The sequence below is a fragment of the Elephas maximus genome, chromosome 6 (assembly GCF_024166365.1).
Source record: "Elephas maximus indicus isolate mEleMax1 chromosome 6, mEleMax1 primary haplotype, whole genome shotgun sequence".
Lineage (NCBI taxonomy): Eukaryota > Metazoa > Chordata > Mammalia > Proboscidea > Elephantidae > Elephas > Elephas maximus.
This window is the reverse complement of record NC_064824.1, coordinates 130,130,345-130,155,512: the sequence shown is the minus strand read 5'-3', so window position 1 is coordinate 130,155,512 and position 25,168 is coordinate 130,130,345. Positions and strand designations below refer to the sequence as shown.

The window sequence follows — 25,168 nt, the reverse complement described above, 5'->3', positions numbered from 1 at the left end:
CCTTGGAAAAAAAAAAAAAAAAAACTACATACAGATTTATGTATAAGGACACTTATTAGAAAATTATTTGTATAATGTAAACTGGAAGCAAACTAAATGGAGTAATGCTTGACTAAATCATTGCATATCTATGTTATGGAACACTATGCAGGTACTGAAAATCATGTTTTCACAATATTTAATGTGTATATAACCATTTTGGATGAAGACCAAAGACCACAACCTTCAGTATGGATTGCGCCGCAATATAAACAAAAATCCTCACAATTGGACCAATAAGCCACATCATGATAAATGGAAAAGATAGAAGTTGTTAAGGATTTCATTTTACTTGAATCCACAATCAACACTCACAGAAGCAACAGTCAAGAAATCAAAAGATGCATCACACTGGGTAAATCTGCTGCAAAAGACCTCTTTATGGATTGACACAGTGGCTGTAACAATGTGCTCAAGCATTCACGATCAGGGACACAGTGCAGGACCCGGGAGTGTTTCGTTTGGAACCAACTCGACAGCACCTAACAACATACCCATTTTATATTTTTGTGTAAGATGTACACTCACAAATTACATATTATAAATGATCTCTGGAAGGTGATATTATGAACAATTTACATTTTTTATACTTCTCTGCATTTACTAACTTATATAGAGCAGTGTTCAGCAACCTTTTTTCTCTGCAAAGGAATACTGTAGGTTTTGTGGAATGGTCCCTGCCATTTTCAGGATGAGAGTAACACAGACGATATGAAAGCGAATGGGCATGGCGGTGCTCCAACTAAACTTTATTTACAGAAACTGGTCGTTAGCTGGATTTAGCCAGCAGGCAGTAGCTTACTGACCTCTAATCTAGAGTGATATTGTATTCATTGTATAATAGAACACATAGTAATTTAAATTGTAGACTAGGGAAAATGAAAAGAAATGGAACTTACTATTTGTCACGTGCACACGTTCTCTTTAAATCTAAAAATTCTTAGTGCAGGCACTTTTATGCTTCTCTTGATCCCTTATATGCTGAGTTGTCTATGCTCAAGAAGTATTCCCTTTTACAAAATGCTGATTATTTCCTGCTGATATCCTAGATCCTACCATGACCAGAGAATCCAATCCATGTGAACTAAGAACTGAAACTAGAGATGAGGATCGTAATTTCTTCTGAGGGTTCCTAAAGCAATTCAGTGGGAGAACTCCGTGAATCACCATTTAAATTGCTAGTTTCTTTACATGGATGACCAAATTCCTCCACTTTAATGATAAATTTATCAAAATGCTTCTCTAGGACTAGCAGGCTGTGTGTAGAGTATAAGCATTTTACAACAATATTTTCTGGTGTCATGTCTGCCCACAGATGACACGTCTTCACATAACGGAGAAAACAGGCTACTCTTGGCCTGTTCCTTTCTCCCCTCCAACCAGACTCTTGCCTCTAAGTACCTTCTATCCATCCTACTACCTCTATTTCCACCCCTTTGCAGTGGGCCACCCTTCCTTTTTAAAATACGTGCATTTATCTTCCTTCTAGTTGTCCTTGGGTGGTGCAAATGGTTAACATGATGGGCTGCTAATCAAAATGCTGGTGGTTCAAGTTCACCTAGATGTGCCTTGGAAAAAAAGCCTGGTGATCCATTTCCAAAAAATCAGCAATTGAAAATCCTATGGAGCACAATTCTACTCGGACACGCATAAAGTTACCATGAGTTTGAATCGATTCAATGGCAACTGGTTAGTTGTCCTTTACATCTACTCTGGACTTGGGAGCTTTGAGGGTGAACTCATCCTCTGCTGCAAGAGATCACAGCACTACTGCACTTTGGGTTTTTGTTTTGTGCTTCATATCCTTGATCTTCGGAGCCCTGGTGGTGCAGTGGTTAAGAGCTCAGGCCTCTCCCAGTCTCCTTTCCTTACTTGGTTCAGAATCTCAAAAGCTAGGCTTATACCCCACCCGCTCCACCAGAAAACAAAAAAATGATCAACCTTGTTGTTAGGTGCCATCGAGTCGGTTCCGACTCGTAGCAACCCTATGTACCACAGAACAAAACACTGCCTGGTCCTGCACCATGCTCACAATCGTTGTTATGCTTAAGCCCATTGTTGCAGCCACTATGTCAATCCATCTCATTGAGGTCTTCCTCTTTTGTGCTGACCTTCTACTCTACCAAGCATGATGTCCTTTTCCAGGGACGTAGTCTCGCCACTGTTTCTTCTAAGGAGCATTCTGGTTGTACTTCTTCCACGACAGCTTTGTTCTTTTGGCAGTCCATGGTAAATTCAATATTCTTTGCCAACACAATTCAAAGGCATCAATTCTTGTCTTCCTTATTCACTGCCCAGCTTTCACATGTATATGATGAAACCTTAGTTTTCAAGGTGACATCTTTGCTTTTCAACACTTTGAAGAGGTTCTTTACAGATTTGCCCAATGCAATGTGTCTTCTGATTTCTCGACTGCTGCTTCCATGGGTGTTGACTATGGATCCAAGTAAAACAAAATCCTTAACAGTAATGAAAGGAAACACAAAATACCATCTTTGAACTATAAAACTGACACAAACAAAACTGGATACAACCACCAAATAAACAGTAAATTTAATGGATGGGTTGTGGAATTACATGTCAATGATATGCTGGAGATGACTTGCAAAGGATTGGTAGAGCCACGGATGTCTACCTTTTTCCTATTGAGATCAGACTGGCAGATGAAACTGGTCATGGTGAGAGTATTTACACCTCAGCAAACACTTCAACAAAGGGCACTTTTTCAAGAGACAGCTGTGTCATGGATTGAATTGTGTCCACCCAAAAAATATGTGTCAACTTGGTTAGGCCACGATTCTCAGTATTGTGTGATTGTCCTCCATTTTGTGATTTTCTTAGGTGCTGTAAATCATAATCTCTGCCTGTGGTTAAAGAGGATTAGGGTGGGATGTAACACCCTTGATCAGGTCACATCCCTGATCCAATGTAAAGGGAGTATTCCTGGGGTGTGGCCTGCACCACCTTTTATCTTACAAGAGAGAAAGAGAAAGGGAAGCAACCAGAGAGGAGGACCTCGTACCAGCAAGGCGGCAGTGCCAGGAGCAAAGCAGGTTCCTGTGCAGAGAGGCTCCTAGTCCAGGAGAAGATTGATGACAATGGCCTTCCCTCCAGAGCTGATGGAGAAAGCCTTCCCCAGGAGCTGACACCCTGAATTTGGACTTCTCGACTACCAAACTGTGAGAGAGTAAATTTCTCTTTGTTAAAGCCATCCACTTGTGGTATTTCTGTTACAGCAACACTAGATGACTAAGACAAGCTGTGAAGCATTCATTAGCATGCCACTGGATTACAAATTTGCTATATATTTGTTTGTTCAAACATGCTACTGCTGTTATTTGCTGTCAAGTTGATTCTGATTCATGGGAACCCCATGTGTGAAGGGCAGGACTTGAAAACCACAGGGTTTTCAAGGCTGTGACCTTTCTGAAACAGATCACCAGGCCTGTCTTCTGAGGTCTCTCTGGGTGGGTTTGAACCACCAACCTTCCAGCTAGTAGTTGAGCACTTAACTGTGTCACCCAGGGAGTCCTCTGTTCAAATACAACCACATAAGATATTTAATTAATGACAGTATATTTTAAAATAAAGAAAAATTTAATGAACAAAGATGAAACCAATACAAATTTTAATAACAGCATGTCTTTTTAAGAAAGTAAATTTTAAAATCGTATAGGGTATAAACAAGATCCTTAATGTGTTTCACAAAATATGAGTCACTGTGCTGTTTCGGGTGTCTTTAGTTTAAAACACGCTCCACTTATTACTCTATTAATTTGCTTGTAAAGTTTAAATAAAATCCCAGGGAAGCTGTATTGATATCACCAAATTATGAATGAAACCCAAAATAAGTTATTGTATTTTATTAGGTATATAATTGTAGAAAGTAACTGTGACTCAGAATTTCAAAAGTTTCAAAAATCTACTTACCCACAAATGTGATGGCATTTTAATTCAATTAATAAAATATTTTGTTAAGAGCAGAAGCTCTGTCACTTACTGGCTCAACTCTTTGTGCCTTCTTTCGGCTTTAAGAATTGTATAATACACAAAAAGCATTTAGCAAGTGTCAGATAAATAAAAAGGGTTTCATAAACCATAGCACATAATGCCACCGCTACTATTAAAGTTTTTTTTTTTTTTTAAGCACATCTTCATTGTGGTCGCCAGGAGATTAATTTTCCAGTAACAGTCTAAGGCTACAAGTAGAGAGCAAAGATGACGTGAGCCACTTTGAGCTTGAGTTAGGTACAGGAGCACAACAGATAAGAGAAAATTCAAGAAATAAGGCATAAGGCCCTGCTGGCTTAGTGGTTAAGAGTTTGGCTGCCAACCAAAAGGTCAACAGTTCAAATCCACCAGCCACTCCTTGGAAATCCTATGAGACAAGCTCTACTCTGTCCTATAGGGTTGCTATGGGTCAGAACCAACTCGCTAGCACCAAACAACAACAAAGATAAAAATGGAATACTGCCTCTAAAATAGCATATTTTTCAGTATACCAAAAACAGTAATAGCAAAAAATTCTGGTGACTACTTATTATAAACTACCTTTTAAAAAGTCACTATGATTTCATACGAAATTTTACAACATTCTGCTTAAAAAGAGAAGCACCAGCAAGTTGAGTGCTTTCTTTAAAAGGGACAAAGTGTAAATTGGGACAGTAAAAGCTAAAATAAACTTTTTCCAAAGTAAGCATATTCTTTAATTGTATTAGCTGACCTCCTGGATGGTTGTGATTTTGTTGGAAGAATCCAATTTTCATTTAAAAAAAAAAAAAAGATATAGTTGTGTTGTTGAGTTCATTTTTGACTCAACAGTAACTACATGTGATAGCTTTACTGTTGTGTCACCAGGGCTGCATATATATATAAATAGCCTTAACTTCTAAAATGAGGAATAGTTTCTTATATCTCTTATGCTTATAAAAAATAGCTTTCAAAAAATTTATCGAAAGCTAAATTCTTTGAAAACTGTAAGCATAAGAGATGTAAGAAACTATTCTGCATTTTAAACTTTCCTTCAGCAAAGTGTTCTATTAAAATTTTTAAATTAGCTATGTGATAGTTTCCCCCCAAAAAAATCACAGAATTTCAGAGTGATCAGAATAATAAATGATTCCTAAACAAACATCAATATTCATGAACTGAAACTTGCAATATCCAAATGGTACATACTGAAGATATTTATGAATTTTATTATTAAAATACTTTCAGAAAACAGTATTAAAAAAAACTGCAATATTAACTGGAATTTCAGTTGAAGGGAGAGTTATGTGCTCACTGAAAAACCAAAAACCAAACTTAGAAGTTAAGGCAATAGTACAAATGCAAATTAAAAAGTGTAGCGTAGTGGTTCTCAAAGTATGTTCTGAGAATTCCTGATGGTCCCCAAGACCTTTTCAGGGGCTATGCAAGGTCAAAACTGTTTCATAACACTCCTAAGACATTAAATGCCTTTTACTCTCATTACCTCACAGCACACAGTGGAGTTTCTGAGCACCCACATAATGTGTGATATCCAAAGGGTGACTGCAGAAGCAGTCTGAGTCCTGCTGCTTCTATTGAGCCAGACAGTAACGATGGACAAAAATGTCAAATAACGCTCTTCTTCAATTTTTTTGGTTTGGGAAGAAGGTTGTTTTCTATTAAATGTTATTTATCTTACCATGTAATGAGTTTATTTTTATTTTTAAATGAATAACAATTTTTAAAAAAAAGTTTCAGTATTAATTTCCAATATAGTAAATTTCAGTAGCTATAAACCACCTAAAAAAAAGTTCTTTGGAGTCTTCAATAACTTTTAAGACTTATGCTCCTGAGAGCGAAGTTTGAAAACTGTTGGTACAGTCTGAGGAAGCAACTAGTTACTCTCTCCATTCTGCCTAATTTGTAGGAATTATACTAAAGAGTGTGTGTGATGGGGGTGGGAGGGGCTCACAAAGTATTGATGTGCTTCTTCAAATTTACAGAAGGAATTATTTTAAGAAAGTGATTAGCTAATTTCTATTTCCACCAAAATGAGAACAAAATATGCCTGTAAACTACATCAAGGTTTTCTGCCCTAAAGGAAAACTTTTTTCCCCTGAGCAAATACAGAACAGGAGAGAAGATATGACCGGTAGCCAGAAAACCTAAAAGTCTTCATTCAGTCTTGTCACGTTCGAGCGTTTTCTCCTTTTCAGCATTCAACGCAGAAGCAAATCTGAATAGAAAACTCTATGAAAGTTTTTAACAGTAAACAGATCATGAGAAAATCCATTTTTAAAGCTGGATCTCTTCTTAAAGTATTTTGATTCTATAAGCACTTACTTAAAAACCATGCCAGTAAGAGTTCCCATTTAATTAAAAACTTAAAATGTACCCAGGGGAAAAAAAAAAAAAGTCTTTAAAGCTATTTGATAACAACTGTTTAATTTACTTGTTTCTTAGATGGAAAGCCGGCAGGCTATTTGGGTAATGGCCTACAATTATATAGTATAACTTTGTACATATGAAATGATTGTGACCCGAGAGAATCTAAAACATAGACATTCAAAGACATTTCTCAAGTTTTCCCTCCAGGAAAAAGAGGCTGGAGGGATCCCCCAAAACGTAGGAGACATTTCAAACATACAGCAACACACACCTGGACCTTTGCAGCACTCATTTAATTCTAAGAGAAGAGGCATACGGCTCAGAACACGGGTAGAGGTTTGCCAGTCGCCTTGCTCATCAAACACAGTCAGCTGGATGTGCACTCGACAGCAGCGGTGTAACAAGTCTAGAATGCTATACAGGTTTCAAAATACGACTAGGGTAACAACTCATGTAGCCACCACTGGAAAAGGTATTCAACATGAATAACGTCTTTGAGGAAACTGATGTTCAGCTCTTTTCATACCAGTCATTAAACATGTATTACATATTTGTGTTAATCGTAATTTCACCTTTTCTGGATGACACAGAGTCATCACAGTAGACAATTAGCAGAAGATGATGTAACAGAGTGAAGCCCTCCAGGCTGGGCTGGCTGCTCCTACACTGAATGGGCTTGGACAGAGTACGTATGCTCTTCAGTTTTTTCAGTCTCCTTTCAAGTCATCCCTCTGAACGGCTAATTATTATGGGCTGGGAAATCAAAGAATCAAAATTATTAAAATCCCACATATAAACAAATGCATGAGCTCTAATGGACAGACTGTGTGGCTTATGTGGGTTGCTGAGAGGCATTTTTTAAAACGCCCAACTTTCTCAGTTGTGTTCCGTTTTGTTACGATTGCCAGGTTATCTCTGGATGAATGAGACATTACTGTACATAAATATTTAAACGAGTTCATTTGAATATTAACAACAAGATATAACTAAACATTAGTATCATTACCTTTTTAAACAAAGTACTCTATAACTTCAAGGTAACATTGGGTATTCTGGTTAACATTCCAGTTTCTTTCCCCCCAAACTGAACATAAACAAATATCCTACTCATATCAGTTTGTCCAAAAAAAAAAAAAGAGGGGATTAAAAAAAAAACGAGGTGCAATCATGTCACAGTTAACGCATGTCTGCTTCCAATACATTCAAAGACAATATTTTTTAAAAAATCAATAGTTAAAATAGGCCTTTTGCATTTTCAGTCTGAGAATTCAAGATACTTAAAAAATTTTGTAAATACACATACATGCAAATTTTTCATATATACAAATTTTCACAAAATTAGGAAGTTGCAACGAAATTAGAAGAATTACGGTGAATTTGACAAGCTACATTTAAATGCTTTACCACTGACATATTCCTGAATATAGCAGTCATAGTAGTTTTAATAAATTTTCTACATGGCCTTTTTATAAAATTTTCTCTTTTAGACATTAAAAGTTATTCACTAGGAAGTTTTCTGATATTTTGATTTAAGAATTCAAGATGTTCTCAATTCACTACTCGTATTTAAGGCCACTTTGGTAAAGGCATTGCAGCAAGAACACAAAAACAATAGCATATTTTCTAATATTTATTTTTTTTCACCTGCAAACTGTAGCAAAACATGATCAGCTTTATTATGCAGACAGGTATTCCTCCACAGGTTTGAAGAATTTAGGCATGTATAAATAGAAGAGCTCTTTAGAAAGGAAGAATTCAAGACTGAATAAAACCTTCCAATTCTGCCTTTGTAACCTTCCAGTAGCAATGGTGAAAATGATTTAAGGTCATTCATTCCAAGATACATGACAGCACCTTAAAAGTGGCTGATCTATTTCCCCAGTAACATTTCTCACACAACAATGTGTTAAAGTTACAAATACTGATATGCACAAATAGCTAATTTCTAAGAAAAATATGTACAGTACTGCAGCATAATGAATGTGGTGTCTGCAATAACTTAATATTAGCCAATTTTTAATATACATGATACCGCTACCTTTTTATGCCAATTCACAGGTTAAAAGTTGTTACTGGAGCCCTCTGTTCTGCACACATTACCTGGTGTTTAATACACAATGCAGGCGTTTTAAAGATTTCTCTTGTGTTTAAAGCTAAGATCAGTGAAACAAGACAACAGTGCAAGAGGCGAAGAGATGTAATGTGACCACATAAAAGTTCGTTCCAGTAAAGTGTCTGTATAAGGCTATAAGAAAGGATTGGTTGATGAGCTTCCCGCTGGAAACTGTCCTGTTGGTGCACCAGTCTAAAGGAAAACATAAGACAAAACAGGTAAAAAGTGGCGTGTGGAAAACATGGAGACATTAAACTGTAATTATCAGACTAAGAATTACCTTAGTATTACTAGCAATAACATTTACTCATTATTGTTACTGAAGACACACCGTAACAAAACTATCATGAGTCAGACACTGTGGTTCCTTTCACTGCCATCATTTCAGATCCTTCTCGTAAAGGGTTCAAAAAAGGACTTCCCTTAAAAAAAAAAAAAAAAAGCCAAAAAAAAAAAGCACTTGTGATTCAAACCCACTCTGACTCGAAGAGCCCTGTTTTCACTGTTCACTCACTCCTACAGCCGATCACGGAGTGTTATTTTCGCCAAGAAAACAGACAAGTCTCATGCTGTAAAATAGCTTATTTACTGTCAGCGCTTTGAGTTGTAAACTCATTGTTCTCTTGGAGTCAGAAGGGATCATGGGTAATGGCTTTGTCTCCATTTGTACTACCTTGTGATTGTCATTAGCAGTAGAATACCAAGGAGCATCCCGCTTTTGGTAATTTGAAAACAACATGTAACAATTTCTAAAATGCTTAAAATTGAAAAATGAATCTCACTTACCATAAAAGGATTACTAGATACTCCAGCAGCTGCAACTTGACCAAAAGGAGTTACCACTGGCTTTGTCTGTCCAAATGCTGCAAAACCTGCACCTTATTAAAACAAACCACCAATTATAACTTGTATCTTCAAGAGACAGCCCAACGCTTACAAAGCTTTACAGCGAGTTTCAGGGAAATTCCTACCAGAGCGGCAGTAGTGAAATATCAATGTCAAACCACTGGGTCTCACGCTCTTCTATGTACCAAAAACTCACTACGGCACGTCTTAAAAGAGCTTTCAAACAGCTCTCCAGAGATGGTTAATTCCACTGGTCTCAGCTCCGTAAACTGCTGACATTTAAAGGACTGAATTAATAATAGATAAATCTGTGGCTATTTGGGAGGGCTGTTTAAGGGCAACATCGTGGCTTCTATGCGAACATTCCAGTATTCCCTCTGACATATTTTATCATTTATCCATCTGCCACGGGTTGTATTTCCAAATTGTTACCTAGCCACTGACTTCAAAAAAGAAAACATGGAATTGTAAGTTCAAGACAGCCTTCAAGATTGTGGACCTCAAACTTTAGCAAATGAGAAAAATGGGAAAAAAACTGTTCTCTAATGAATTTTGCTGACTCTGAAACAACAAAATCTAACTACGGTATACTTACCTATTTAGAAAACCATTCTATTTCATCAAAAACATTCTTATACAAAATGGTACATTGGCAACATTGTTGTAATGCCAAAAAATATAACTCTAGGTCTCTAAAGCTTCCTTTTAAAATCAAGAGGCATGAGAACATATAAGAGGAATTAATAAGTTAGAGACACTGGAGAGTCTGTGAAAGAAGTGGTACTTTGTAGATAGCCACTGATTTCTCCTAAATCTGTAATCTAAAATCTAGTCACACAAATGCACTAAACTGCTCCATTACTGAGGCCCAAATTGCCAAAGGTTCTATTTTGTGTGATAAAAATTCAGGAGATAATGTGAAAACACTCTTTAGATACTTATTTTTGCCAAAACACATAACATTATGATGTATAAAGAATACCTAAAGTAGACTTAAGCAAGCCAAATGTTAGATCTTACCATTGGGCTGTTGAGAAAAGGCTGTCTGTTGAGGGAAAGCTGCTTGGGCTGGGAAGGCAGGCTGCTGGAAGCTGCCACTAAAGCTGGTGGGAAGACTGTAGGGAGCAGGAGTGCCGAACCCTGCGGGCATGCTCATGGACGCAGTGCCAAAGGTTGCCGCTAACCAGAGGAAGGAGGGGATGGTCAGTTACACGCAAAAGGACAGGTTTCATTTCTCATATTCAACATTATACAACAGGTATCATTTATCTTGAAAAATATGAACATGTATATTAAAGGCATTTTAAATTACAAAATTCCAACCAAGTCGGTAATTATGAGTTTTAGGGTCACTGTGAGTCAAAATAGAGTCGACAGCACACAACAATAACAAGCACTATATAATTTCACATAACCAATGAAATATGTTCTCCTATAATCCAATGATCAGAATGAAACAAATCAAGCCATCATTTGAAACTGAAAATAAACTTCCCAATTACATAAAGTTCAAGTTTAAACAGCAGTCTATGTTTTAAAGTTCTCCATCATTCAATTCACATGTATACTAGTATACATTTTTTGTGTTTACAGTTTTGTTTTGCTACATACTAATAGCCAATTTTTTTATTTTACCTATTCAAGTGTCTGCTATAATATATGTGTGTTGGGGGGGGAGATTTGTGCAAAACAGTTCACTAAAACAGCGCTTGTAAGAGAAGCTGGGTTAGAGACAGACCATTTTGTAACCAGAACAAAAAATAAAATAAAATTCTAATAAAAATACTAGCATATTCAAGAGGACATGTTAAAAAATAATAATAAATCAATTCCAAAACATATGACTTCCTCTTCCTTTGCAAGGTAAATGAAGGCGGCTTTGGAAGGGGGTATAACAGAGGCCGTTTGTACCGCCCAGTTATGCAAATTAGGGCAAAATGCACATCTTGGAAACGCAGTGAAACAAGCATTCGTCAGGCAAGATGAATGGGTTAAATGGGCATTACGTTCAGTAAAATGGGCATTACGTTCAGTACTGTACTCCTCCATGGCTTGCCATGTCTAGCTGCAATTACTTGGTGGAACAGGACATTAACGGAGGAAATCTGTGCGTGAACCAACACTACGTATGTGGCATGCTACTGCCGTCCCCCTAATTTACTGATCACCGATGAACTAATCTGCACTACAGACACACACAGTTGCAGAATTGTGTATAATATATGCTAGGGAAGATTTCAACCAAAACCTTCCAATTATATGTTCTAGGAAGGGTTTCAGAGAACTATGAGCCAATCATTTACTTTAAATACAGAAAACTAGTAATTACATGGTGAAATATTTTTGGCATGATGCCATCAAAAAGCTTTAAGTCAATAAGTACCTGATTTTTAAAAATCATCAACTTGATCACTGATATAAGCATAGAAATTAAAATCTATAAATGCTGCCTAGAATTAATGTCTTTTATCAAAACAAACTTGAAAACATGCTATAGATGTTGCCCCAAGTAATCTGCATAGTTCTAATGTATGTAACGATGCAATTGTCCTCAATGAGGCTAATCAGAATTTGCCAGGATTTAAATTTTTTTTTTACTATTATTAATGAGAAAATAAAGAAGCAAGCCACTGGGAAGCAAGTCAATGACCGAATAAGCAGCGCACTGCAAGGGAAACAAGAGGGGCTCATAACAGACAACAACGCACTAACATAACGTTGACAGGTCACTTTCTAAGAAAGCACTAAAAAAGCAACACTTGGATACAGTTAAGCAAAACCAAAGTCTATGGAATAATGTGGTAAAATGGTTTGGTATATGCCAAAGGTGTCACTCAAAGTTCAAGAAAAATAATCAAAGAAGCTACTAAAATTCTAATGTGACCATGGAGGCAAGCAATAGTGCTTATCAGCATTTATAAATGATCACAAAGGATTTTCATGTAACTTTAAATACAGTGTGATCCTGGTGCCGCCCATCCATGCCCACTCCATTTTAAAACACAGGAAAAACTTAACTCCACATGCAGAGAACATCAGCAGAAGCTTCCACAAGCAGGTAGACACACTGCCACACAAAATTTAGTATTAGTTGTGGCCACCTACCAAAATGAGCGTGAGGAAACACTTGAGAGGGCATTGCTCCAGAAAGGCCTTTTGGAAAGCCATAAAGAGACCAATGTCAATTAACTTACAGGTAACTATTGTTAAAATAAAAATAGTTTCACTCAAAAGTTCTAAAATTAGAATGTATGCTCTAAAGCAGGTAGCATAACACATAATAAAAGCACGTCCATAAAAGGGGCCTTTTTACTTCAACTATATTCACGATACTGTACTAGTTATACCGTTAGAAAAAGAAAAGTGAGATTAGAATAATATAAGATGAAAAAACACTGACGCAATCTGTTTTTTAAAACACTAACATTTTATTCATGTGAAGACACAACCATCATCACAATCTAATTTTAGAACACCTTCATTCCTCCTGAAATGAATCCGTGCCCATTACCTGTCACTCATTTTACACCTCTACCACCCACCCCCGCAGTTCTTGGCACTCACTAATCTATCTTCTATCTCCATAGATTTGCCTGTTCTGGACCAAACCCAAAAAACCTGCTGCCGGGTTGAGTCAACTGCGACTCATAGCGACCCTACAGGGCAGAGGAGAACTTCCTCATAGGGTTTCCAAAGCTGTAAATCTTTACAGAAGCAGACCGCCACATCTTTCTCCCACAGAGCAGCTGCTGGGTTTGAACTGCCAACCGTTCAGTCTGCAGCTGAGCATTTTAACCACTGCACCACCATGGCATCTTCTATTCTGGACATTTCATGTAAATGGACTCATACTACTGTATGATGTGGCCTGTTGTGACCAGCTCCATGTTTTCAAGGTTCAGCCACACATGGATCAGTGCTTCATTCTATCTTATGGCCCAATAATATTCTATAGTATGGAAACACCACAATTTGTTTATCCATTCATCAGCTGATAAGACATCTGGGCTGCTTCTACTCTCAGGGATTGAGAATAATCCTGCTGTTAACACGTATGTGTAAGTTTTTGTGTAGACATGTGTTTCCATTCCTCTTGGATATATAACCCAGAAGTAGAATTTCTGGGTTATATGGTAACTCTATGTTGAACTTTTTGAGGAAGTATCAAACTGTTGTCCACAGCAGCTGTACCAATTTACATCCCCAGCAGCAATGTATGAGAGTTCTAATTTCTCTCTCTTCACCAACACTTGTTAGTGTCTATCTTTTTCATTGCAGCCATCCTAGTTGGTGTGAAGTGATAGCTCTTTGCGGTTTTGATTTGCATTTCCTTAATGACTAATGAAAGAAGCCCTGGTGGTGCAATGGTTAAGCGCTAGGATACTAACGGAAACGGCATTTCGAACCCACTAGCCACTCCTGGTGAGAAAGATGTAGCAGCCTGCTTCCGTAAAGATTACAGCCTTGGAAATCCCACGGGCAGTTCTACTCTGTCCTATAAGGTCACTATGAGTTTGAGTGGGAATCAACTCACCTTTTCACGTGCTTATTGGTCATCTGTATATCTTCTGTGGAGAAATGCTGAATTCAAATCCATTTTATAATAGTTTTTCTTTTTTATTACACCCACTCCTCACATATCCACATGGTCAGGTTCCAAAGACAGGGTCATTATGTGAAAATGGAGGATGACCACATGAGATCACAAAATTGAGGATGACTACATCATTACATAACTGCCAAGCCACTGAAAATCATGATCTAGTCATAACTTTAACTATCACAGCCAAGCGGTACCCTCATCTCATACCTCAGTGTTCATTACCGCCAGATATATGACGTTAACGAGCAAAATAACTGGATAGTTTACTATTGTCATAAATGCAAAATGTCAGGTCACAAGACAGTTAATAAGTGAGGAGTAGGCGTACTGACTTACAACAATTCTCTGCATATTCTGGACACAAGTCCCTTATCAGATCTATGATTTGCAAGTATTTTCTCTAGACTGCTATACACTTTAATTTTCTGGTTTCTGTTAACTTAGAAACTTTCCTGTTTATTATCAAACTGACAAACTTTTATCTGCTACAAGTGCCAACTACAAATTATTAAATGTTAGACGTGTTCAAATCTTAAAAATTAACAGTAAATTGAAGGTGAAAGTAGAGGAAGAAAAAAATCAGATCTTCAATAAACAAAGTATATCTTACATGTTCCACATAACATCTATTTTTGCTTTTTCTCTGCTTTTCCTCCCCCTCCCAACCCCATTTTGTATTAATTTCCAGGATATACTAGACAAGTGAGGTGGGCTTACTGAGTATTTACATATAAACAAGGAACAGTACACAGTCCTAACTTGTGTATTTTTTATCTGTACAAAATTATAAATACTTCTTGGTTTCTACAGTTTATAATCCCAGAAAAATAGAGAAAAAATTAATACAAAGTACAAAGGTTAAACAAAAATAATGAAGCCTACTTCCATATAATGTCTACAAAGATGTATAATAATTATAGAGGCAGTATGTTATCCTAGAGTGAACACAGTACTGCTTTAGAAGAGTTCTGACTACTAATACCAGATTAAACTAAAAACCAGATTACTCATTAATTATTCTTGAACCCTCAAGGCAAATCCATTAACACTTCTAAAAATCAGTTTCTACCTAGGTAATAAAACAAGGATGCTGGTTAGATGTTATCTATAATTCAGCTCAACATTCCTATAAGTTTACCTTTAAAAGCATTAAAAAGAATGCTAGGAAGGAAACGTTATTCATTCAGTGGTAAGAGAGAGGCAAAAGTTATAGGGCAGGATTTCTAAAAACTGAAAACTAAATTAACTCTATTTGTTTTAAAAGTTCTAAGAAAAAAAAAAGAATGCTAAATATCACAGAATCCTAAAATTAGAGGATTAAGTCTCAGATCATCTCAGCTAATCTCCTACAGAAGGGTGCTACTTAAGTTAAGGGCAAAAAGTTAAAGTCTGAAAGTTCTGTAAATCCAGAAAAATATGATTACTAAAATGCTTATTTTTAGACTGAAATATATCAGTAAAACTTTTAAAATTTCACACAGGAACTATTACTTGATATCCTCTTTCAAAAGCTATCTCAGAATGTAATTTAACAAAATTAACATAAGAGGGCTACAAAAATATATTTTTTTAAGAAGATTCATTTTGATGTTAAAAACACTGGAAATTCTTAACAGCAGTTCATTTGTCAGAAGTATTGATTATATTTCAGCTTCAATAGAAACATACAGTTAACATTATTTAGTCAAATAACCTAAGAAAAATGATCAATGTGACAGATGAATGTAATAAACTCAAAACTGTTCATAGTGGAAAAAATAAAACTTCAAAGAATTAAATGAGACAATGTAAAATGTATGCTAGTCTTCCAAATACTGACACACTGTATTACACAATATCAAAAAGTTATACTCATTAATACCATTAGAAAAATAATGGAAAGCTATCAAACTCCTAGTGGAGTACATAAATTTGAAATCAAAAATTTGGAAACACATTAGGTTTACATTTCTAATTATAATAAACTATGCTTGAGCTAGTACTAAAATTATTTCCCATCATCTGAAGATACACTGTACATTTTCTATTATTTTGTATTTCACATAGACCCTTAACTTCAAAAGGCTTCCATACTCTAAATAAAACAAGTCAAAAAGCCCTTAATTCCAATGACAGAACCAACTCAGAGGTCGTCATGAAAGGAAAATCACAGCTACGATTTACCGAACATATACTACAATATAAAGACCAGGCAGGGTAATTAACATAAACCTAACTCTTGCAACGACTCTGCTAGCCACAGAACACTGCTCACCTTCCATAGATAGGACAATAATAAGGCTCAGAAAAGTTAAGTCAACACAATTAACTTCAGTCAAGGTAAAATTTGAGTTTCCATTCCTCAGTTGTTAAATGTGGTTATAATTATTCATAAACACCTAAACAGTACATTGCAAATAATGTTTAGCGTTCAATAAATGTGAGAACATTGTGCTATCATCGTTACCCTATTCATTAAAATAACACAGAAAGCTTTAAGATCACCCAGCAAAAACTAAGATTTGAACACATCTGGCTGTATCCAAAATGTATCCATTTAACTTTCTTGAGCTTCAGTTCCCTCAGCTGTCAGAGATGGAAACATTTATTTCATGAGAGTTGAAAGAATTAAACAAGACAATGTACAAACAAACCCACTGTCCTGAGACGTTTTACAAACTAATCCTACCAATCCAAAATAATAAGAAACAAGAATGCTGCACATATCATTACTGATGAAGAAATACACAAATACTTCTGTCCAATTAAACGAAACCATCTAAAGAAAATCAAATTTGGTGTGATTTTGTGAAATTTAAGTATTTAATTTTTTTTAATAAATACCTATTATGCTAAATACTGACAAATTATGGCTGAAGACATTCATGTAAAAAGGAAAATATTAAGAGTTATAGTTCAAAGTCCGAATATCACAACCCCTAATCATGCCACTTACAGATTTGTAAATAATTATTAATAGTCAATGGTATTAATTTATTTTTAAAGTTTCAAGTACCTATTCTCTCAAGATTTCTTACCAACATTTGCTGGAATTTAGGCTTCAGCTCTAAGATTACTGACACACGCAAAAACAAAGCTTACAAACCCTAAAATAGTCAAAAATTTATGCCCCAAATTAAATTCCGTTGCTAAAATTTTCATTTACCACCCTGAAAGAGATACGCACTGAAGAAATACCTAATTATGAACAACTCATGGCACAAAGCCCATTTGCCTCATGCAAGGTTATATATATAAACTCATGAAATCGTTCTATTAAGATTGAATAAGTCTCAGCCAGTAACTCTGAAACCAGCCCACCAAATAAGTCAAAACTGCTGCATTCAAGTCCTCTCTCTGCCATAAATTTGCTGTGCTTCTTTGAGGTAGCCTCAGCTTCACGTCTGGGTTTTCTTATCTGAAAAAGAAAGCTTGACGGGAGAGTGGTAGGCAGTAGATAACCTTGAAGGTCCATCTCAGCTATTTAATTCCAGGAATTTACAAACTTTCAGCTCGTATTTTTATTTATGGACAAAGTCTTCCATCTATTTCCCACGTACTTAAGGAGGATAGACCCTTTCTGGCACGCTTGACACAGTGTTTTCCTGTGGTGTCTCTGTGATAAATACCTTCTCTGAAGCTTACTGAACAATAATTTGCCATCTTTTCTTACCTGTTGCTCCTCTGGCATTGGTCTGAAATGGATTTGTAGAAGATGCCACAGAAGGACCAGCAGCAGCAGCAGCAGCAGCAACAAATGGATTTGTGGAAGGCGTAGCTTTAAAAAATTATAAAATACAGAATAAAATCCTAATACTTTTTGTATTCAAGTACTTAAAATATCTGTTCACTATATCAAGACAGAAAACTAGCTTTTGATGATAAATCATTGCTTTGACTATCTTCTGGTACCGCTAAGAAAATGCAATACAATATGCATTTGAGCTCATTATAAAAATTGGTATACCAGAAACACATACCTCCAAATGGAGCTGGCACACTCGAAGAAGCAGGCTGTGTTTGTGCAGAAGCACCCACTGGTACTGTTCCAAAAACACTGCTGAAAACAAATATTGAAAGAGCTCATTCATGAAAAGAAAAAAGTAATCTATTTACAGGGACGTCATAAAATGTAGAAACAGGCTATATTAAACATATCACGCATCATAAACCACACCAAACCTTTTGCCATGGAGTCAATTCTGACTCATAGCAGCCCTATAGGACAGACTAGAACTGGGTTTCCAAGGAGCGCCTGGTGGGTTCAAACTGCCAATCTCTTGGTTAGCAGCCAAGCTCTTAACCACTGTGCCACCAGCGCTCCTCATGCATCTTAACAGTTCTCAAACTTTTTAAGTCTCATGAACTATTTACAATTCTGAAAAATATTTGAGAATCCCAAAGGGCTTTCACTTAATGTACTATATTTATCAATATATGCTGTACAGAAATTAAAACCAAGAAATTAAAAATTATTTTTAATTCATTTAAAAAATCCTATTTATCTTTGGTGAAGGGTAAGACAATACATCTACCACGACCTCCAGCAGGCTGGGTCCAGTACAACCAGGTGGTGCCCGCTACCACCACTGGCTGCTCTGACAGGGATCACAAGAGAGGGTCCCAGACAGAGCTGGAGAAAAATGTAGAACAGAATTCTAACTCACAGAAAAGACCAGACTTACTAGCTTGAAAGAGACTGGAGAAACGCTGAGAGTATGGCCCCTAGACACCCTTTTAGCTCAGTACTGAAGTCACTCCTGAGGTTCACCCTTCAGCCAAAGATTAGACAGGCCCATTTGTTTTAACAAAATGAGACTAAATGGGCACACCAGACCAGAGGCAAGGACGAGAAAACAAGAGGGGACAGGAAAGCTCGTAATAGGTCAAGGGGAGAGTGTTGACGTGTCATGGGATTTGTTAACCAATGTCATAAAACAAAATGTGTACTAACTGTTTAATGAGAAGCTAAGTTTGTTCAGTAAACCTTCATCTAAAGTACAAGTTAAAAAATAATAGTTATTACAAGCTAACTTAAGTAACATTTTTACAACACAAAAATATATTTTACAAAACAAAAAGAAATCAGTGAGAAGAGTAACACCAATTTACATTTCTGCAAATCTCTTTAATGTCTGGCTTAACAGACGGTAGCGGAATTCTTACATCGACTTCTGCATTCAATCTATTGTGATTAAGTTGTTTTGGTTGAAGTGTATCAAAAAAATGTGGCCTTACATAGCTATATAGTTGAACAAGTTAGCAGTATTTTAACAGCTTTTTCAGATAACTGTGGATATTTTTTCTGATACACCAAAAGCCAACGTGATACTTTCCTACGTTAGTTGGAATTTGAAGCCAAAGCAATGATCTTTTCACATTACAATAAAATTCACTGATTTATCTAGTACTTTCAATGAATCTTTTACTGATTTTATATCATGTATTGGTCTTTGGGAAAATATTAGTTTACTGAGTTATGCCAATCTTCCAAATGTTGACACATTTTGTTATGTAATATCAAAAAAATCATATTAATATCACCACCTCATCAGAAAAGCAGTAGGAAGCTGTCAAATTCATGGCGGGCTACAATTTCCCCAAAATTCTATAGTTACTTGAAAATGCAAATTTTATCAGTTGATTTCTTTAAAGTGACAGACTGCTCAGCTCATTTTTGAGAAAATGTCAGTCAAATACCTAAGTCTGAATAACCATTGTTTGTCATAATTACAAGGAAAAATGGGTGTTCCACAAAAAAGAGGCTGAGTCCCACGACTCCAACAACCACACAGTGCTTTTCCTTAAGACAACCATCATTCTTCGATATGCTGCTGAACTGCTTGGTGCACACCTTCTTATTTCAAAACACAGAAAATTATGAAGACATATATTCAAGGGTCAAGATTTAACAAAAATCTGTTAAAGATTTAATGAAATTGGACCCCTGGTGGCGCAGCAGTTAAGAGCTCAGTTGCTAACCAAAACGTTGGCAGTCTGAATCCACCAGTCTCTCCTTGAAAACCCTATGGAGGCAGTTCTACTCTGTCCTGTAAGGTCATTATGAGTCACAATCAACTGGACAGCAACGAGTTTTGGGTCAATGAAATTAATTTTTACCGTTTCACCAAGTACATTCGTAAGTAAAACTAGCATTTAAAAATTTTTTTACAGCGTTTGGTGGTAAAGAACATAATTACTAGTACAGTTTATTGCAACTGTCATTGATTTATGCTAAAGTACCAAGTTTTACCTGCCTTTGCTTTTGTACCATAAATACACATATCAACTTAGTGAAAAGGCAAGTAACCTTTCAGAATTATTATGAAAACAGCTTTAGTTTCACAGATCCCCCTGAAAGAGTCTCAGGGACCCCAAGTGTTCTTTGAACCACACTCTGTGAACCACTGATGTATCACAATGTAATATTAATAGACCGTTTGTTATGTATATCTGTCTGCTTCCAGACTTTGTGGTCACCTTGTTATAGTCCACTATTATCTATGCCTAATATAGATAATAAGGAACCCTGGTGACTCAATGGTTAAGCACTCAGCTGCTAACTGAAAGGTGGGTGGTTCAAACCCACCAGCCGCTCCTCAGGGAAAAAAGACCTGCCGATCTGCTCCTATAAAGATTTCAGCGTAGGAAACTATATGGGGCAGTTCTACTCTGTCCTATAAGGACACTGTGAGCTGGAATCGACTTGATGGCAAGCAGTAGCATACAGAAAAATTAGTACTCGAGAGCCCAAATAGTTAGCGTTACAATCCCGCCATTTCTCTCTAGAGAACACACTAAAGGGAAATTGAAAAAGTATGGGATAACAAAAATAACAGAGAAAATTCACAGGAATGGAAAAAAAAGAGACGAATAAAACACTGTACAACTAAATCACCTAACTGTTCTGGCTCTGTTTCCTTAATCATAAAATGAAGAAGTCAACACTACAAAACCTTTTTAAAGGTCTGATGTCTTCAAAATGTGTTACACTTCCAGCTGCTAAGAACTGCTTTATACCAGATATATTTGGACCTAGTAACAGAAACACCTGTTTATAAAGGCCAGTATGACACTGAAGAGAGAGAGAATTGTTGCTGGTCCCTGGTACAAATATTTCTAAAACTGTGTATTTACAACTAAGGCTACAATGTGATAGTTTCGTTATTTAGTGTGAGTGAAAATGATATATTAAAAAGTATATAATGTGACTGCTAAATGGATACCCTAAGCATAATTAAATCTGCATGTAATTGTCCACTTTCAGATGTGTACGTGCTCGTAATTACATGTTAGTGTTCAAGAAATAGAAGTGACAATAAAAAGGCAAAATTATGGCAATGAATCAAAGAGTATATTTTCATTAGCAAGTTAAACTCAGTTTTTTTCCTCATATTTATAAAAAGCACTCAGAAATTTTAAGATTATGTCCAGAAATAGTCATTATTTAACCACATTACTGAGAGCTGAAAAAATGACAAGATAAAACACAAAGTGGGAACGCTGACTGAGCCAAGGTACCTGCTAGCGTTACTCGTGGAAGTATACGCGTTGCTGGAGGTGGCTGCCGAACTGAAAACGCTGTCGAGTTCGGCCAGGGCTGCGTACTTGTCTGAAGATGCACTTGGCTGACTGGGAACTGAAACCACAGAAGCAGCAGGAGCTTTTCCTGCAGTCCCAAAGCCACTCCCCTGATCACCGCCTAGAAACAAATAAAAACAAAAAACAGAATTACACCAAAAATCTGAATTTATACTTTCAATGCCTCAAGCACACTTACCATGAAACACAGGTAAACTTAAAACTGATTTGGAGCTGAGCAAATAAATGCACGGAACTCCAGAATATTAAACTAATAAACTGTCTAGATGATACTGGACAGGACGAGCTGCTATATGTGCCACTGCAGTAAAGATGAAATACTGTTTGTGTAACAACGAAGACTCTGCATCAGTAACAGATCTAGATTATGCAAAGAAGAAATTCTCAAAGTGGTATGTTAACATCTCCAAGACAGACCTATTCATTCAAGGGATTATATAAATTCACACAATGCTAGAACCAAATGTACACGTTCTGTCGAAAGTATTATTTTCTCGTGGTTTTCCACAAATAATTAGAGATAGTAGTAACAGTAAACTTTTCTGAACACTTAATGTATGTCGTGGATTGAATTGTGTCCTCTAAAAAAAATCCTGAAGTACTAAACCCTGTACTTATAAATATGACCCTGTTTGGAAATACTGGGGTTTTCTTTTGTTACATTAATCAGGCCATACCAGAGTAGGGTGGGTCCTAAACCTAATCACCTCTAAGTGGTGTTTAAAAAAAAAAAAACAAAAAAACAGCAGAATAGACACAGAGAGGCACACAGGGGAAGAGAGAAGAATGTGAGAAGTGTCTACAAGCAAAAGAATACCAAGAATTGCTGGCAGTCAAAAGAAACTAGGAGGAAGGCCCACAGAAGTACCACCACAACTGTGAGAAAATAAATTTTTGTTTTTTAAAGCCACCACTTAAGGTATTTGTCCTATGACAGCACTAGCAAACTACAACAGTAGATGGCTAGGCACTGTTCTGAATGCCTTCTGAGACAACTGTGTAAGGTCAATGCTATCATCTTCATATTAGAGATGAAAAAAACTAAGTCCAGGAATCAAGATGCAAAATCCAGTCTAGCACCCCCAAAACCCAACGACCCATTCTTTTCACCATTTGTTATGGAATAAATTGTACGGCCCAGAAATATGAGTTGAATTCCTACAGACGTGATCCTGTCTGGAAACGCTTCTTTTGTTATGTTAATGAGGGAATACTAGTGGAAGGTGGATCCTAAACGTAATCACATCCGAGTCATCAAAAGACCAGAACAGACACAGAGACGTACAGAGCAGATGCAACATGAGGTTCGTCCGCAAGGATGAATGCCCAGGGCTACTGGCAAGAAAGCAGTTGATATGATCAAGATGCAGATTTGAACTTTTAACCTCCAGAACCGTGAGAAAATTAATTTCTGTTCTTTAAAGCCAACCACTTCTGGTATTTGTGTTACAGCAGCACTAGGTTTACTAAGACACTACTGCACTATTTGTTTTTAAAGGCGAAATACTAGCCTTGAGACAAAAACTGGGTGAAAGAACATACTTTTAAAAACAGAAAATACCAAATCATGAAGTACCAAGATACTGATAAAAAATATTCCCAAATGAATGTATTATAGAAACAACCAAATAACCCTTTGGTCAACTCTGTTAATAGAATTCTGGGCAAAATTTAAATTTTCACATTTCTTTTAAAACCAACAGTATTAGTTCAGATCAAGTCTACTCCAATTCATGGCAACCCCATGTGTCAGAATAAAACAATGGCTGAGTTTTTGGAAGTAGATCTCCAGGCCTTTCTTCCAAGGTGCCTCTGGATGGGCTCCAACCTCCAACCTGTTGGTTAACAGCTGAGCCTATTAATCGTCTGCACTACCCAGGGGCTCCTCTTTTAAAATTTGCAGTTGTGGCCTGCTATAGTTAAGTGGATTCTGATTCATGACAACTTTTGAAAGTAGAAGTTTAAAAATAATCTATCAGTTTGTACTTGGCATTAAGGGCTTTCTGACCAGGATATTGATTCTGGCTACGATCATTTAAAAACACTTGCCCATTGTCAAAATCAACTGTAAAAGATTATTTTCATAGTTTAGTGGCACACAGTCCTTTAACTAAATATGAAGTGTTTTCTTTAAGAGACAGCTTGAGGTAGTATAAGAAATAAATCTGGATAGAGTGAGAAAAATCTAGATTTGGGCCCTTAACTTTGCTTCTGACTAGGTGTTTGGTCTTGAATATGCTCGACCCAGGCCTCAAGTTTTTCATTTGTGAAATGAGGGGGAAAGGCAAGAGGCAATCGGGAAGTGAGGAAAAAACCAATTGTGAGATGTGTCTCAAATAGCGTGCAATAAATAGGGCGCAAATAATTTAGTTTATTTTAATAAATTAGAACAGATTCACAGATAAATAGTGATGACATCCCTCTCAACTCACCTACATTCAGATGAGCTGTGAGTGGAAGGAGGAAAAGGTCATATAACGTGTTAACGAGTATTTTATGATCCTTTTGCAATCCCTGAGAATTTCTTTAGAAGGATGTCTATTAACTCCTTTTTTGTGGGAGGATGAAAAAAGATATTTTCAACAGATCTTAATACTGGGGTGGCACCTGCAATCAATGCTGGCAAGGTGACTCTGAATATATGTGAACCACCAACCTTTCGGTTAGCAGCCAAGTGCATTAACCCTTTGCATTTACAGGGACTCCAACTCCGCATAAAGGGGTTATCAATACTATCAAAATTTCTTAGAGTATTAAGTCATGAGATACTTCCAATTATGGGTCCCCAAGGTATCAATGTATTTTTCAACTTAATCCACATGTAAAGATAAGCTCTTTAACTGAGTGCTCAAAAAGTTTAAAAAAAAAAAAACCCTATGACAGCAGCCTAATGGCTAAATATAAAAAAATATAGACTGGTATTATTAACAAAGTTCTACATAATATTTCAAAAATTTATAATAATTAGAAATCAGAAACATTTCAGGTCTATAATGTGCCAAGTAACCATGAATATTTTACTTAAAAATGTTTAGTGTAGACAAAATTTTGATACAATTGAGAAAAGCTAACATCCTCAGAATTTTAATGAATACAACCAAATTTAGAGTACTATTTAATATACAAATTTGTATTCACTTTGTTTAAAGCGTGATACCTTGCCCGGCACTGAAGATATTGTCTAAGTTAGCAAGGGCTGCATATTTGTCCGCTGTCTGTAGACCACTTTTATTTGCTGAAACTTTACTAACAGCTGATGCTGTTTGATGACTCTGGGAAGTATTGAAGGTTCCAAAATCAGCACTGGAGGATTTGGGGAAGTTATCAAAATGAGCAAAATTAGCATTTACTGATCCAGCACTTCCACCTGTAACAGAATAAACAAAACACTTAAAATTTCTAGACTTTTCCCAATACCCTTTGGTAGATAACATGATCATTTCTTCCTAAATTAAGTATTCCGTAAGTGACCCTACATCTTTAAAATTAATGATTACAGACGTCCTAAATTTTAATCTACACTTGACTTTTTATAATTTGTGAAGCTAGATTTTCAAAGGCCCTGACAACATGTAGAATAACATGTTTTAATATCTACCCTGGAGTGAAGAATATAATCCACAGGGTGA

The 25,168-nt window shown here is 36.4% G+C and overlaps 1 protein-coding gene across 8 annotated transcripts in view; it reads right to left on the bottom strand.

Moving 5' to 3' along the window:
* Positions 1–6,672: 6,672 nt before the first annotated feature.
* The window catches only part of AGFG1 (ArfGAP with FG repeats 1), an 88,887-nt gene continuing 70,391 nt past the window's right edge, over positions 6,673–25,168 (bottom strand). For 2 of the 8 annotated variants that reach the window (XM_049888371.1, XM_049888368.1), the window contains 7 exons: positions 24,697–24,906; positions 21,459–21,639; positions 17,918–17,997; positions 17,611–17,715; positions 10,376–10,534; positions 9,296–9,381; positions 6,673–8,701 (listed from right to left, as the gene is read on the bottom strand). In XM_049888371.1, the coding sequence (XP_049744328.1) occupies positions 8,642–8,701; positions 9,296–9,381; positions 10,376–10,534; positions 17,611–17,715; positions 17,918–17,997; positions 21,459–21,639; positions 24,697–24,906 (881 nt within the window). In that variant the 3' untranslated portion in view covers positions 6,673–8,641. Of the gene's footprint in view, positions 8,702–9,295; positions 9,388–10,375; positions 10,535–12,460; positions 12,509–17,610; positions 17,716–17,917; positions 17,998–21,458; positions 21,640–24,696; positions 24,907–25,168 lie in introns of all 8 variants that reach the window. The other 6 variants (XM_049888369.1, XM_049888370.1, XM_049888364.1 and 3 more) reach the window with 5 other exon arrangements.